The 17,280-nt window shown below is 41.5% G+C and overlaps 1 protein-coding gene across 1 annotated transcript in view; it reads left to right on the top strand.

Moving 5' to 3' along the window:
* Positions 1–17,280, top strand: part of LOC126471552 (pancreatic lipase-related protein 2-like) — a 133,026-nt gene that overhangs the window by 53,429 nt on the left and 62,317 nt on the right. The window contains exon 5 of the mRNA XM_050099779.1: positions 5,344–5,577. Coding sequence (XP_049955736.1) covers positions 5,344–5,577 — 234 coding nt within the window. The remainder of the gene's footprint in view (positions 1–5,343; positions 5,578–17,280) is intronic.

The following is a 17,280-nucleotide window of genomic DNA, read 5'->3' as shown; positions in this document are numbered from 1 at the left end:
CGAGGTGTTTAACGATAAATCGTAAGCTTACAGCACCAATATCTAGCGAAGATACACTTGAAGTTTCACGCATTCTGCTATGTTCCGAAAGCTTAATATGCTTCACGAAGTCTATAGTGTATGACTGTGCTGTTAAACTTATCTTCCGGAGGGAGTTATCCAGTTCTGGTAGACGTCTACAGTGAACAAGAAAAGAGAAGATTTAAAAATAAATATCATCTGAATGCCGCATAAAAATGGACATATTCTGCACTAGTAGTGAGCGGTATCGTGAGCTCAGACCGTATCTCGTTCCACAACTTTATCTTCTTGATCACATTACTAGTTCACAGTATACATTTATTGTATATCACTTAGCTCGTCAACTCATCTAGGAAAAGAGTTGAGATACACACATCTTGCACAGTCAATGAAGGAACGTAAGCTACTGCGCTTTTATCGATCACGAACGATAGCTTTAAGTTTCTCCTGATCTGTTTACTAAAGAGTGAACGCAGAAAAGTGCAGTCTGAGCTTTTAGTTAAAAGAGAATTTCCTTCGCAACATATTTTACAATGAATAAGTTCTACAACAGTGACAAAGACACCTGTGAATGGACATAGTCGTTTTAGCATTCAGCGCGTTTACTGAAAACCCATGGAAAGAATACTGCATTCAGAAGTCATTGCTAGTACAGCAAATTTACAAACAAAAACGGTCAAAGACTTGTAGAACTCTGCAGAGAACACAACCTTATATCTAAATCAAAATAGTTTAAGAGGAAGCCAAGTAAACTTAAAACATGGAAACATCCAGACTGGAGGAAGGGGGAGTGGCTGCTAGACCATGTCTGTATGGACAAAAATTTTCATAAGGAGATCTACAATGTTAAAGTACTGAGAGGAGAAGACACAGCCTCAGACCATTATATAGTTAAAATTAAAGTCAAATTCACTCCGTTAAAGAAGAGGACCGGAAAAACTAATAAAATAAAAAGGAGGTTTGACCCACATCAGCTAATTAAAAATAATAAATACCAACAAATACCTCAAACCATCAAATTAACAGATGATCTAGAACAACTAGTGCCTAATCTTAAAAAAGAAGCAGAGAATCTAACTCCCTTGAACCCCCGAAGGAAACATGCATGGTGGACATCAGAATGTGACAAATTCCATGAAGATAGACACCAAGCATGGTTAAAGTTTCAAACACATAAAACTGAAGATAATGCCATTAACCTAATAAACGAAAGAAAAAAATTCACTCAAAATATTAGAAGAATCAAGAGAGGATTCCATAAAGACATTATAAGCTCTATAGAAGATAACTATCATAAAACCAACTCCAGGAACTAGTATAAAACCTTTGGGAAGCAACTACAACAATATGAGGCCCCTACACTAATACTGAAAGATGAAGATGGAAGAATGACACACAGTAACAAGGAAAATGCAGAAATCATGCAAAGCATTTAACAAACTTCGGAATTGCGAGGAACCCAAAGAACCCTTACAAATCAACACAAATACCCCAATAAAAACCTAACCTAACAAACTAGACCCTCCAACTTTCCAAGAAGTAGAAAAAATTCTTAAAGAACAAAAAAATTATAAGGCATATGGAGAAGATAAGGTTTTTGTTGAAATGTGGAAATATACAAGTGACACAGTCAAGACCTCCTTACACATGGCTCTAACAAAAATTTGAGTAACAGAACGATTCTCCGAACATTGGACCACAGCTATCATCCACCCACTACACAAAATGGGAGATAAGTGCAACCCAGACAACTACAGAGGAATCTCTCTTCTAGATTGCACATACAAAATTCTATCGAAGATCCTATATGAAAGAATCAAGAAGCAATTAGAACAGGAGTTAGGGGAATATCAGGGAGGTTTCAGACCATGGAGAAGCTGTGCAGAGCAGATAATTAGTTTAAAATTGATTATGGCATACTACAAGAAACGGAACAAACATCTGGCAATAACATTTGTAGATTTTAAGAAGGCATATGACTGTCTCCACAGACTTTCAGTATTAAAAATTTTAAGAAATCTAGGACTCTATCCAAAACTAATTAAAATAACACAACTCACTCTAACCAACACCAAATCAAAAGTCAAGTTTAGAGGAGAAATTTCGGAACCATTCCTCATAAAAACAGGCTTAAGACAAGGTGACTGCCTATCACCATTACTGTTCAACTGTGCACTGGAATACATAATGAGAGAATGGTACAAGGACAATCAAAAGATGATAAGAATTGGAAGTGCAAAAGATGATATTAGCTTAAACTGCTTGGGATTCGCTGATGATCTTGCTCTTCTAGCCAACACCATTCAAGAAGCCAGGCAACAAGTGAAATCACTACAAGAAATAGCAGAGAAAGTAGGCCTTAGAATATCATTTGAAAAAAATTGAGATTATGCTAACTGATCCACCACTTGCAAACAAAATTACAATAGGAAAACAGGAAATCAAAATTGTTGATAAATTTAAATATTTAGGCGAAATAATAACATACAATCTAAATGACAAGCCATCATGGCAGAATAGAATAAAAAAAACTGAACTACACAAATTACATTTCCAAAACTACATACAACTAAAAAAGCCTATCTATAGATGCAAAATTAAAACACTATAAAACAGTTACACAACCAGAAATAACGTAACGTATGCAGCTGAAACTATTTTCAAAACAACTAATACAGCAGAAATTGACAGAATACTAAAAATAGAAAGAAGAATAATTAGGACATGTATAAACAAACAGTATAAAATAAATGGACATTGGAGAATAGCATCAAATGAAACAGTATATAAGAAAATAGAACCAGTCATGAGCACAATCAGGAAGAAACGCATCTCATTCTTTGGACATCTGATGAGAACTCCAGAAAACAGAATTAGTAAAAAAATAATCCAAAAATTGTGTAATAGCAAGAGTGACATTAAATGGATCACAGAAATTATGGAAGATATAAAAGAACTCCAAATTACAGTAGATGACCTAAAAAACAAGACAGAGAAAACCAGAATACTGCAAGACCCGCAAACCAGGCTACGAATGAAAATCAGTAAAAGGAGTACAGGAAGAGTGGTCTCAGATGAAGAAAGAAAGAAAACATCTGAAAGAATGAAGAAATATTGGCCAGACAGAAGAGCAAAACACTTTTCATATGAGAATAGACTCTAACAATTATATTACCTAAATTTCATTAAGTTATTGTTGAGCCAAATTGTATCCCTGTGTAACAACTTGTTTACAACTTTGTATTTTTGACTAAAGTGGTCCAATGAAGGCCATAAAATAAATAATAATAATAATAATAAACAGCAATTTAACATCTAGTACATCATTCAAAGCCATGTGTACATCGACTATGACTCTAAGGTCCCTATCAAAATACGAATGTGAATGGAATAGAAGAAGAGAGGAATGAGGAGGAAGATAGAACGGAGAGAGATAAGGTAAAAAAGGACAGAAGAGAAGGAAATAAGGATACAGGAAAATGTTTCGACTGACTCTGTGTGAAGAGATTGAGGGACTCTTCTATCTGAATCGACTTTCTCAAAGGGCAGGTTGTCACGGAAACTGCGGAAATCGTCTGGTGTTCACATGACGCTGCCATTAGTACTTGTAGAATGTGAAAGAAAGAAGATTGATTTTGTATCTGATAGCGATTCAAATTCCCTAGTTCGCCCAAATATCGATATCGAGAAGCAGTCAGAGGTACTCGAGGTGTCCAATCGAGTAAGCCGTGTCGCGGGACCAAAAAAATGTTCAAATGTGTGTGAAATCTTATAGGACTTCACTGCTAAGGTTATCAGTCCCTAAGCTTACACACTACTTGACCTAAATTATCCTAAGGACATACACACACACCCATGCCCGAGGGAGGACTCGAACCTCCGCCAGGACCAGCCGCACAGTCCCTGACTGCAGCGCCCTAGACCGCTCGGCTAATCACGCGCGGCTGTCGCGGGACCGAGGTGGGAGTAACGGACTCGTGTGTTGGTCATGGTCTAAGGGGTGATGCTACTTATTATTAAATACCGCAGTCGGAGGCGGCTCAGACACTCTATTGCGCCCTATGAAGATAAAACTATCGCGTCATACCTATTCAGAGTCTGATTGTGGTTGTTTATTGTTCTCGATTTTGTATTACTCTCTGCATGGATTTTTCGCGCTTTACGACAACCATCGATGTGTTCTGGAATTCGTTTCTGGAACGCCGTTCACTATGTGAAACATGTCACGGAACACCATCTGGAACTGCCTGTGTATTTCACTAGTCTCCGCGTCACTGCCTGGGCGAATGATCATGAAATTTGTTTCTATCTACTCCCGGGTAGGAAAGAAAAGATGCTAGTACGCGGAAAAATTCAGAAGTCTATGCTTCGTTCATGAACATGAGTGACAGAGGCTTGTGTGCTCTGTTTTTCAGAATAAACGGCAGTAAAGTGCAGAACTATGGGAAGTACAATACGGAGCACACCGAAAACCTTAAAATTGTTTTGGAAATTTGCAGTAAGTTCCTATGGGACGAAGCTGCTCTGGTCATTGGTCCCTAGGCTTACACACTACGTAATTTAACTGAAACTAACTTACGCTAAGGACAACACACACATCCACGCCCGAGGGAGCACTCGAACCTCCAACTGGGGGAGCCACGCGAACTGTGACAAGGCGCCCAAGACCGCGCGGCTACCCCGCGCGGCCGGACACCTTAAGTTGTTGAACTGCAGAGAGTATAACGAAAACTACGTGCAACGTCGACGTTATTAATGACCACGTGCGTCCCTCCGTGTAGTCAGCTTCACCATTAGTCATCGTATTTTCCAGGGGAACGTTCACCAAGGTCAGAATCGGACTACAGTGGTAGGAAGAATGTGCCTGTGAATTAGAGTCTGTGTCTTGGCCACCAAATTAGCAGGATATCGCCATATCGAGGGTCCACCTTCCAAATTCAGGTAAGCAACAAGAGCTGCGTGAATTGTGTGTTGACATCTTAGGCCTTCGACCACTGCCTACGAGGCGTGACGAATTGAAGCCGCTTTGTGCGTTACATGTGAATCAGCACGATGTTAGGAAGGCAGTCTTATAACCTCGGTGACAAATGTGTGCGTTTTTAGAGAACACAGCTTCTACCTCGCTCCATTTTCTGTCATGGCCTCCACTTTGAACAAAATTGTATGTTGTCGACTTACCTATCTGACATTAACATTAAAAGCATCTATTTGCTCACAGATCTTGATACATTGCTTTGAACTGCACCTCTACAGAATCAGTAAGTAGCAACTGAAACATAAACATTGTTATTTGTTTAATGTACACCTCTTTCGTATTTTTAGGACTCGATCCAGCTTCACCGATTTACAAAAGCAGTCTGCTGCTACAGTCCTACCGCAAGCTGGATACCAATGACGCAGCGTATGTTGACATTATTCATACCGATGGTAGTCGTACCTGGGCTGAAGGTTTTGGTTTGCTGCGACCGCTGGGCCACGCTGACTTTTATCCCAACGGAGGTCGCACTCAGCCTGGGTGCACGGAAGGGTACGCTGCCGTCGTTGTCAGCCACCTGGGTAAGCATTTACATAAGTCTAACTTCAAAATTATGCAAAATTTCCAAATTCGGAACAGACTTTGAACTCTGTTACCGTATCGTATTCGAAAAAAAGTAACTGTAGCATTCAGTTAGAAATAAAATATTAGCTGTACGAATGCATGTTCAGCTTGATATATGTCGCATCACCTGCGATTGACAGCGACATTCTCTGACGGAAAATGGGACAACTTCACGGATTGTGGCATTGGCACCAGGGTATAATGTGAGCAAACTGGGGGGCTATAGTTTTAGTGATTCATTAGTCATCGTCATTGGCATCAGATAGCGCTCAGGAGGCCTTTCTGTGCATCCTCTGTTTTGACTCTGCAGGCAGTAACTATGCCGATTTTAGTGCTGAAGAGTGTTTGCTGCATTCATTCTAGGCTACAACTATTCCCTGCCGATGCGTACGTACTCCTGTTCAACAGTTACAGCCATTTTGATGGGGTCGCACTGTTGTACTTTCGGAAGCTAGATGGACGTATCTACGGATTGCTGCACATGTTGGGCACAATAAGTGTTGTGTCACAGATTTTAAACTTTGTCTGTGGGACAATCCCATATCTGTCGACCAGATTCTGGAGGTCCACGTGATACAGACGAAAGTCAAGATTGAGGTATTGTGCGAGCAGTAGTGGCCGACTGGACATCGTACAGTGACGAAATCCAGGCACATGTTGCATCCACTGTGTCATAAAAGACCATCTGGAACCGTCTGCTTGCAGCAGGATCAAGATCACGTGTGCCTCTGGCCAGGCAACTATTAACACCACAATACTGCCAAGCACGGCTACTGTGGTGCCATGAAAGATTTGAGTGGAGAATGGACTGGCACTCTGTCGTCTTCAATGATGAAAGTGGGTAGTTTCTGCAGCAGTATAGCAGAGGACACCGTTTTCGCCTGTGAGTTTCACGCATCTGCTCTCTTTAGTTTAAACTCGTTAATTTCGTGCGTGTCTGTTTATTTATCAAGTACAGTTCCACGTTAACTAATTGTCGAGAGTATATTTTCGCCGTCTTTAGTATGGATTGCTGTGTTGAGATGCGAGCTGAGATGATGACGCTGGCTTCGGCCACACGGATAGAAGGTGCTGCCAATGGACGTCACTGTTGGAGACAGGACGTGGAGATCCGAGGGCCGTCCCAGCACATCCCATGTGTCCCCCGAGTGGTACACTACTGTGCTCGCTCTGGGTATTGCCTGCACTGAGATTGACAAACTTGTTGATTTCGTGCATGTTTGTTTACTTATTAGGCAGAGTTCCGTGTTTATTAACTATCTAAAGTACATTACCAACATCTTTAGGATGGATAGGAACTGCTCCCAGCAGGACGTGGAGATCCAAGGGAAATCCACACACCCATGCCCGAGGGAGGACTCCAACCTCCGGCGGGAGTGACCGTGCAGTCAGTGACGTGGCGCCTCTAACCGCGCGGCCACTCCGCGCGGCGCCTGCTAAGTCTGGGCATTGACAGAGGGTGGCATTACTGGTAGTTTGGAGCTCCAACCTTAGGCGCATAATGGGGCCCCTTAGGTATATGTCTGCCAAGGAGGGGAAGGAATCCAATGTTCACTTTTTGTGCCTACTGGGAGGAGTCATTCCATATGTGGAAAGGGCGCTTCCAGATTAGTATCTGAAATGCATAGGGTGCAGCCAACAGCAGGTGGTGACTGAAGTCAGTACGAACGATGTGTTTCGCTTTCGATAAGTAAAGATTCTCTCGGGTTTCGGGTGAATAGCTGAAATGCTAAAGATTGCCAGTATTGCTTGCGGTGTGAAGGCAGAACTCACCATCTCTAGCATCGCCAATAGAACCAACTGTGGTCGTTTGGTACAGAGCCGAGTGGAGCGTCTGTATCAGAGCATCAGACGGTTCTGCGACCGTGCAGGCTGCAGACTCCTCGACTTGCGCCATCGGGTGGTGAGTTTCCAGATATCGCTTAATAGGTCAGAGGTCCACTACACGTGGGAAGCGGTTACATGGATAATGGAGGCTATTTGCAGGGGACTGGGCGGTTTTTTAGGTTAGACTGATCCAGGAAAATACTGAAAGGACGTCATTCTAAAAGGATGCAAGGCAAACACAGAAAGGTAGACCTCGCAACAATTGGTGTTGTAGTTATAAATTGTCGTATCTGTGTTGGGAAAGAACCAGTGCTTCAAACGCTAATCGAAAGCATTGAAGCTCAAGTCGTTGTAAGTATGGAAAGCTGGCTAAACCTGGAAATAACTACAGCCGAAATTTTTACAATGGGAGGCAGTGGCAACTTACAGGCAGGTGTTCACTGCAGCTTCTGCTGTTTCCATCTCTGTCGAGAAATGGCCCAGCCGTGCCTCCGCCCAGGCGGCTTGCTACACGCATGAGTTTTTCACCTCCCAAAAAGTTCTCGGGGAGGAAAGAAATAAGATGAGGCACAACGCGCCATCGATCCAAGCTGAAGCCTCTACAGCTTTTCAAGGGAGGGGAGCTCTTGTGGTAACCACAATATCGACTAATCGATTAACTCCAGTGGATTGACTATGCACGAACTACTTCGTGATATATTTTATGGCTTTTTCAACGTGTGTTAAGTGTATATGTATCTGTGCTTCTCGCAAGTGATTTAATGCTTAATGAATTATTTGCTGGGCTCTATGACAGAGTTGTTCGTTCATAGTTAAGATAACTCAGAAATTCCTTTCATTATCTCCTACAAGTCTAATGTGGTGGAAAAATGTCTAGTTTCTTTCACTTCATCTGCATATACTTCACCACCCTTTCTGCCATAATTGGTATAAACTCTTCACACATTTGAAAAGAAAGATATGATGTGCCCCTTTGCCTTTGCTAACGTATGTGTAGCTAGAAAAGGACCGAATTTTGCTGTTAGGTTTGGTAGCATCTTGAAATTTCCGCATTGTGTTGACCAAGACCCATAGTTGCAACCACTGAAAGATGGACTTTGTATTAAAAACTTCTAGACCACAGAAACAACTCGTTTTAAAACGTAACTCCAATATTGTACTTCAGTCTCAAGCTTAAATGTTTGTTCCTTACCTACTCTTTGTCTTTCAGCTTTTAAAGTTAACACACATTTCCTATGTTCAGCTGAATTTTCATGGGCAGTTAGTCTGCACTAACAGTTTTTACAGGTATTAAACGCCTCATTACGATTTGCAGACTGTGATGTTCCACCAATAACAAACATGGGACTCAAGATACATTACACTTGCTCTGAAAGTATACTAAAAATAGTCTTTGTTGTTTCTCGCCATTCCTCATGGCTCTGAAAAAAAAATTTATTAAAGGACCTCGGAAAGTCAGCATGTTGCCTGCATGAATTACTGAAATCATAATCCATATTCTGTGCCATATAATCTTGTTTAGCGACATGATCGCGAAGGAATTCGTTAATTATGGCGTTCGCAAGGTCGTCAGAAACTGAATCACTATCATCATTCGCTTTATATGCCTCATTTGGGTCCACTGAAATGATTGTTTCCGCCCGATTAGTATTCTTTCTAATCTAAGGAACGCTTGACTCAGATAAAACACACGCTGCACTGTTTTCGATATTGTTCACTACATTGTTACGCTCTGATGTTCCATGACTCGATCTCGAGCTGGAATTAGCTGGCTGTGTTTGATTTTTAAATTGCACGCTGAATTCTGCATTCTTCCTCACAATTTCCTTTATCTTTATTGCCTTACTTTTCGCGAGTTTCCGGTATTGAAAACCACTTCATCTTCGACTGTCACTCATTTGATTGATACTGAAATATAAATCACAGTCTAATTGTTAAACAACTGCACTCTTTACAGTTCCATATTAAACTGAACTGCCAGCCACGCGGCTGTCTGCTAGAATGATTGGCAGTATTTCCTTTGAATTTGAAGGAGCATTGTTGAGTGTCGACTGGCTTCTCCTATGACAGTGTTAGCGGTATCTCTCAACACAAAGCTCAATTAGGAGCAGCTAGAATTTCCTTCCTTACATATACCACATGAGAAGGCACGACACTGAATAAAGTCAATAACGGTAACAATGTCACGACGTAACATCGTTACCAAAACAAAACCTGCCGGTTCCTCGTTGACTGACCATACTCTTCATAAGATTTGAGCTGATTGTTACCACTGTTATTCATATCCATTTCATTGTGAGTGATGTTCGCATTCCCTTTTCAGGAGTTGCGAACAAAATGTTTGAGAAAACAGTGACAGTTTAATTCGCCTCCCCACTGAACGCGCAGCGCAGAGCAGAGCAGAACCACGCAGAGGAGTGCAGAACTAAACAGAGTGGAGCACAGTGTTCGTAGGTGCGCAACAATGATTCAGTGTGTGAGCGCGCCCGTCAATAAAAATGGGAAACGAGAAACGCCGCCCAAACAGGGCTGCGCACGAACGATTTCCTTTGATGTACCGACAGTACGCGGAATCTGTTCGTTGTTGCACAGAGCGGCTCGGTCTGACGTCATCGCCGGCGACGCAGCGCTGGGCAGAGCCTCCTTTCTTGGTTTTGTGTTGCGAGTAGGGCCGTTGGCAAAATACCGATATAATATTTTCCCCGATATAACGATATAGCGATATCAAAATTTCAGTATCGAGTGCCGATATTTTTATTTTATATTATATTTTTTTCACAATTTTCGGTACGTATTTGAAGATATTATTTTGAAAGTATAGTAGAACATAATTTTACTTTCACTGTGTGAAGGATTCTTACTACTTTATGAGCTTTCATCACGTCCAATCCTTCTCCATGAGTGTGTGAAGAAAGTATTATGTTGCACAAAAGAAGAAGTCCGACTAAAAAATAATTTTTAACGCGGCTAGTGTGCTATTTCTTCCCATCGGCGTTCTTCAAAAATGACTGATGAAAATCACGAACAAAAATATAAATAGCAAGACTGATTTTTACGGTGGGCAGAGATGTGTGAGAGGAAATGCTGACGTAATCGGCGCTCGGTGCTTCCAACAGACACTGCAGCGTTTAGCTTCATTACGAAGTTTTGATACTACAGTTGCTAGGTCGTTGGCGTTGGTAGAAATGGAAAAACAAGAAATCCGACATGAAGTGTTTCGGACAAATCCGGTATATAACGTGGGAACCGAACGTCAGACCCATCCGACTCCTTTTATTGTGCTACTTACAAGCAGTTACGATTTTTAGGAAAGTGGTTATCGCCGAGCGTGAACGTGCATCGTTTTCTTTCCAATTCTCGCTCTAAGGGGATAGGCAGGCTGGTAGTTCGTTGATGTACAGAATTTCTAATAATAAATCAATATTTAAATATACAGCTCTTAAACTGGCAGTATGTTTAGAATGTGAAGCCAATATTTCTATGGGCCAGCGCCTCTACAATTTTTCCGTCGATATATCGTTATACCAGTACTTGCTCCCGATGTATTGGTGGACGATAGTGATAATTTTCTTAACTATCGATATATCGGATGTGGATGCGGCTTTACAAGCCGCCTCTTAAATCCGTCGCACTTTAAGAGGAGTCGTACCCCCCAAAATGACAAAATTTGACATTTTTACTTTTATGCAAATTATGAAAATATGGATGTTTATGGTTAATTTGGTGTTGGTTTTATTGAAATATTCGATTATTTACTATTTTAAATAAATATTTGAAAATAATCATGCAATGACATTTCCGAGAATTTTGTTTTCCATCATTTCGCATATCGGCATTTTTCTCTGGAACTATGTAGTCTAGAAGGCTGTGGTTTCTTTTGTTTTGTAGAGAACTGTCCGTTTCATAAGTTGCCTACACTGGCGGTACTTCGCAGTAAACTCTTTGAACTGTACATTTGTCTGTGTTTGACAACAAAAGTTATCCACTAGCCGCGTTTTAGTTTCTTTCTTTCCTGCGATAGTTTTGGTCATGACTAAACCAAAAGGAGTGTTTAAAAAATACGAAACAAATGAAACAGATACTACAGAACAAATATAGCAGCAGTAAAAAGAGTGGTTAGCGCCGAAGGGCGTGGTAATTTGGTTGCAAACAGTGACAGACATTCTACTCCTCCGAGTGCTTCCAAGAAAAAACTGCTGGGTAATGATGTAAAATACAACGCAACTTCAGACAGTGAAACAAACTGCAATATCATTACTAATATCCATATACTTATTTCAGCTTTGTGTGAAACAGTGTGTTGTCGTATATGTGGAGGGGAAATTGAAATTTCTGAAAAGCTATCTCAACGCAATGGTCTGGTGTACACTTTACAAATAATGTGTTTGAACTTTAAAAGCGAGAAGACTTTCAAGACTTCAGAAGTAAGTGTAAAGAATGGACTTTTTGACACTAATCTATGATACTTCTATGGACTTAGATGCATAGGAAAAGGCCATTACACTGGTAAGGTTCTTTGTGGCTTGCTGAACTTCCCTAGTCTCCCTACAACATCTATCAAATACAACTCCATAGTAAGAAGTAGTGTCAAGGCGTGTGCTATGGAGTCAATGACTGCAGCAGCAGAGCAGGCTGTAGCAGAAAATGGTAGTTCTGATATAGCAGTATCATTCGACGGACCCTGGAAAAAAAGAAGTTTCCAGTCAAAGAATTCATGTGCATCTATTATCAACATCGACAATGGGCAAGTGATGGATGTTGATGTGTTGACCATGTACTGTCAGGGTTGCAGGCAAGCAGGCAAGAGTACTGAAAAGCAAACTAAGCATGAAATAAATTGTCAGAGAAACTATGAAGGAACTAGTGGAGGGATGGAGGTTGCTTCTGCAGTGAAAATGTTCCAACGTTCTCAACATGACCGTGCTGTTCGCTACATGAGTTTTCTTGGGGATGGAGAGTCACGATCGTATAAGGCAGTCGTGGAGAGTAAACCCTATGGTGATTTGTCAGTTACAAAACTAGAGTGCATTAATCATGTGCAAAAGAGGATGGGCACGAGACTACGTAGACTCAAACAGCAGTTGGGAAGTACCAAGTTATCTGATGGTCTAAGACGTCGACTGACTGATAAACAAATTGATCAGATTACACAATATTATGGTATGGCTATTAGAAGTAACAGAGATAATTTAGATGGTATGAAGAGAGCTGTTTGGGCAATTTATTTTCACAAACTGCCTACATATGCTGAACCAATACACAACCTGTGTTCCACTGAATGGTGTAAATACTTGAAGGCAAAAGAGGAGGATAAAGTTGACACTTTCTCGCACAAAATTACTATACCAAATGCTGTTATGCTTGCCATGGTTCAAATGGTTCAAATGGCTCTGAGCACTATGGGACTTAACATCTTAGGTCATCAGTCCCCTATAACTTAGAACTACTTAAACCTAACTAACCTAAGGACATCACAAACATCCATGCCCGAGGCAGGATTCGAACCTGCGACCGTAGCAGTCGCGCAGTTCCGGACTGAAGCGCCTAGAACCGCTCGGCCACTGCTTGCCATGAAAGCTGTGTTTCAGGATCTTGCCCAACCAGAGCTGTTGAAGAAATGTCTCAAGGGCAAAACACAAAATGCAAATGAATCATTTAACAACGTTGTATGGTCAAGGATACCAAAAAATGTGTTTGTTGGAAGGTCAGTCTTGGAACGTGGTGTTTTGGATGCTGTTCTTACTTTTAATGATGGCTACTCTGGAAGGCTACAGGTTTTGGAATATCTTGGCATTTATAAATGTTACTACACCACTAAAAGTCTGATGGACTTGAACCAACTGCGTATCAAGAAGGCAGAGATCGCAACAAACAATATGTCAAAAGAAGCCAGATCCAAGAGAAGGAGGGGAGCACTGGGTGAGGAAGATGAAGGAGGAGATGAGGGCACCCCTCTGGGAGGATTCTAACATATTTTTTATGTATAAGTTGGCTGTATATTACAATTTTTTCTTTAAACGCAATTTTCTGAACATGACATTTTTCAGTATAAAAGCCCCTTTTTCTCAGAAACTTCTGAATCTACATCAATGAATTATTTACCACATAGCATAGATAGTACAATGATGTTGTAGCTCTACTTTAGTAGTATTTACTGTATTAATACAAGAAATTAAAATTGTGAAAATTTACACCAAAAAATTATATATTTGGGGGAAAAATCATAACTTTTTTCCAGTTGTTATTTTAAAGTGATTGTAGAGCAATACAGTCACAAAACATGGGAGAACATGTGATAGAAACACCACATTTATATACTCAACAGTTCCTGAGAAAACGGGGCATTTATATAGACAATTTAACATTGTCGAGATAGGGTGGTACGACTCCCTTTAAGAGCTGCCCCCTTAAGGCCTGGCCAGACAGAATCCGGCCTGCCGCTGCGACGGACGGCGCAGCGGGTGGCTGGGCCCGCCAGCGGCCAGGGACGCCACACAGGCTACGGCGACTCTTGCTGCGTCAGCTCTTACACTGTGGAAGAGGCCGAACCCCATTATTAAGCTCGCATGCGTAGCGCGATTGTCTTGGCGTTAGACGATTTGGAAGCTTCACGCGGGGCACGTTATTTTTGTGTGAGTTTTTTATTTTTTAATTTTTTTTTTTAGTGCAGAAATGAGTAAATGAGTAGCTCGGACGAGGAAGAAATCCTCCTTGCACTAGCGATACGAAATGGCACCAAGAAGAGATGTTGGGTGCACGACATTAATAGCAAGACAGAAAGCTATCAAATTTCTTTGTCAAATATCTTTGTCCGGCCGGCCGGAGTGGCCGTGCGGTTCTAGGCGCTACAGTCTGGAACCGCGAGACCGCTACGGTCGCAGGTTCGAATCCTGCCCCCGGGCATGGATGTGTGTGATGTCCTTAGGTTAGTTAGGTTTAAGTAGTTCTAAGTTCTTGGGGACTGATGACCTCAGAGGTTGAGTCCCATAGTGCTCAGAGCCATTTGAACCATTTTTTTACCTTTGTCCAAAATCTTTGTTAAAGATATTTGATGGTGTAATAGAGAACTTTGTCAAATGTCGTCCAATATTTGACCAAATCTAGGGCCTCGCTGTGGATTTGGTCAAAGAAGTCACTTGTCTTCTGTTCACTGCAATATGACTTGTTACCACATGGAGCGCTAGCATCGCTGCAGCATTCTGTCGTCTGTAGTGATTTAAACTTTTAATAAACATTGCCAGTAAATACAATTGGTGTGTGCCGACAACTACAAAATTAATAGAGATACATGAAGCTGATGAGGCACTTTACAACGTGAGGCATGCTGAATACAAAAATAGATTAAGAAGATTAGAGAGCTAACCTAACCTAACCTAACCCAACCCTCTCCTGTAGCAAGGAATCGGAGTGTTACAGTGAGCCTGTCTTCTGCAGATGTAGCAGTTCTTAAGTGAATATTGTGCTTTGTGATATGAGGATACACTTCACTGAGGACATACAGAAATGTATGCTCATCCACTCTTTAGTAATTGATGTACGACTTGACGTCCTTCACTATAGGATCACGTAACAAGTTTTGTTGAATGCTTTTATCGTGTCGTCGTAAAATCCACGGCTTCACCTAGGTATGATTCCTTTTTTTCCCCCGCTTCTCTCCCGCATGTGCACACAGTGCAATTGTGGTACATGCACCTGCTGCGGTTAATAACAAGTTGTCATTGTCAGCCATCTTGAACTTTGACGAAAAATATGACAGTGTAATACCCCTTCTAGCGCTACGTCAAAGATCTTTGTCAAATATATTTGATGGAATATTTGATCACATCTTTGATCAAATCTTTGACAAAAAAATTTGATAGTGTAATACCGGCCTAAGGAGAATATCATGGTATGTGTATTGAACTAGAGTCTGACGAAGATAAGTTCTTTAAATATTTTCGTATGTCGCGAGAATGTTTCGAGGAACTGCATCGCCTGATAAAATGGTAGCACCGAGAAGTGCACAACGAACTGGAAAAAGCCAATTGATACAAGGCACAGACTAGCCATTTGTTTAAGGTAAGTTTTACCATTTGTGGCCTGTTTGTGCTTCACACAGAAGTCATATAAATTATTCCATTTCAGTTTTGCCGTATCATATGAAAGGTTCGGCAGAAGAAAGTGCTATCCCACAATGTAGTTACGAGTGGAATGATAAACTTATGCCCGCATCTCGTGGTCGTGCGGTAGCGTTCTCGCTTCCCACGCCCGGGTTCCCGGGTTCGATTCCCGGCGGGGTCAGGGATTTTCTCTGCCTCGTGGTGGCTGGGTGTTGTGTGATGTCCTTAGGTTAGTTAGGTTTAAGTAGTTCTAAGTTCTAGGGGACTTATGACCATAGATGTTAAGTCCCATAGTGCTCAGAGCCATTTGATAAACTTATGCCGCACGGGATTAGCCGAGCGGTCCTCTGTAATAAAAAACTGAGTGGAAGGATCAACAAAACGAACTTGACCGGATGTCATGTGACGTCCGCAACGACCAAACACATCGATCAACAACGAACAAAATGCAAAAAAAGAAAAAAAAGCGATCTAAGGCGCTTCAGTCATGGACTGTGCGGCTGGTCCCGGCGGAGGTTCGAGTACTCCCTCGGGGATGGTTGTGTGTGTTTGTCTTTAGGATAATTTAGGTTAAGTAGTGTGTAAGCTTAGGGACTGATGACCTTAGCAGTTAAGTCTCATAAGATTTCACACACATTTGAACATTTTTTGATAAACTTATCTGCAGTGTTTACGAATAATGTTCAAATGTGTGTGAAATCTTATGGGACTTAACTGCTAAGGTCATCAGTCCCTAAGCTTACATGCTACTTAACCTAAATTATCCTAAGGACAAACACACACCCATGCCCGAGGGAGGACTCGAGCCTCCACCGGGACTAGCCGCACAGCGTTTACGAATACAGCAAACGATAGTAACATCTACTTCTGTATGCTTCTGTATGTCCCGCTAGAGAGAACTTTCTACTAAATAGATTGTTTTGTTTCATTGCATTCATAACATTGTCATTGAATTTAAACAAACATATCTTTGGTCGTTAACTTATTTATTCGTTCTTCGGCATAATTTATTTTACTCATTTCCAGATACTTGGCTACAGACGACAGTCACCAGACCATAGCTTTTTCTTTTTGGTTAGGACGTTCAACAGTCTCAGAAATTGTGAAAGAAGTGTGCCAGGCAATATGGACTGCCCTACAGCCTAAGTATTTACCTGCTCCTACAACTGAGATGTGGAAGAAATCTGAAGAAGGATTTATAGAACTTTGGGGGTTTCCGAACTGCCTTGGAAGCATAGACGGAAAGCATATCAGGTTAAACTACCCGAAGGATAGTGGATCCCAGTTCTTCTGTTATAAACAATTCTTTTCGCTAGTTCTCCTGGCGATCGTTGATCCATATTCCAAGCTCAAAGTAGTTGATATTGGAAGTTATGGACGTCACGGTGACAACACTATTTTTGAGAATTCAGCTTTCTATCAAGAGTATATCGAGGGCAAAAGTATTCTACCTCCAAATCAGGATCGCGTGTATCATACAAAAAGTTGTACTCTCTCACCTCTTCTATAAGTCTTTGCGTCCATGATGCATTCACTCCGAGCTGCAAGACAAAAACCGCCTCACGCCGCTGCTTCCAGTGTGACCACAGAGTAGTTGAATGCGCCAACAGAGGCAAGCAGGCGCTCCGGCTTGCGGCGAATCTGTAATCTGTGACAACCCGGCGGTGGCCGGTGCGGCAGGTCGGTTGCGGGGGCGTCAAAGCCGCACTCTGTGTGACCGCCGCCATTCAATAA

Source organism: Schistocerca serialis, chromosome 3 (assembly GCF_023864345.2).
Source record: "Schistocerca serialis cubense isolate TAMUIC-IGC-003099 chromosome 3, iqSchSeri2.2, whole genome shotgun sequence".
Taxonomy (NCBI): domain Eukaryota; kingdom Metazoa; phylum Arthropoda; class Insecta; order Orthoptera; family Acrididae; genus Schistocerca; species Schistocerca serialis.
This window is presented reverse-complemented; position numbering and strand designations above follow the sequence as displayed.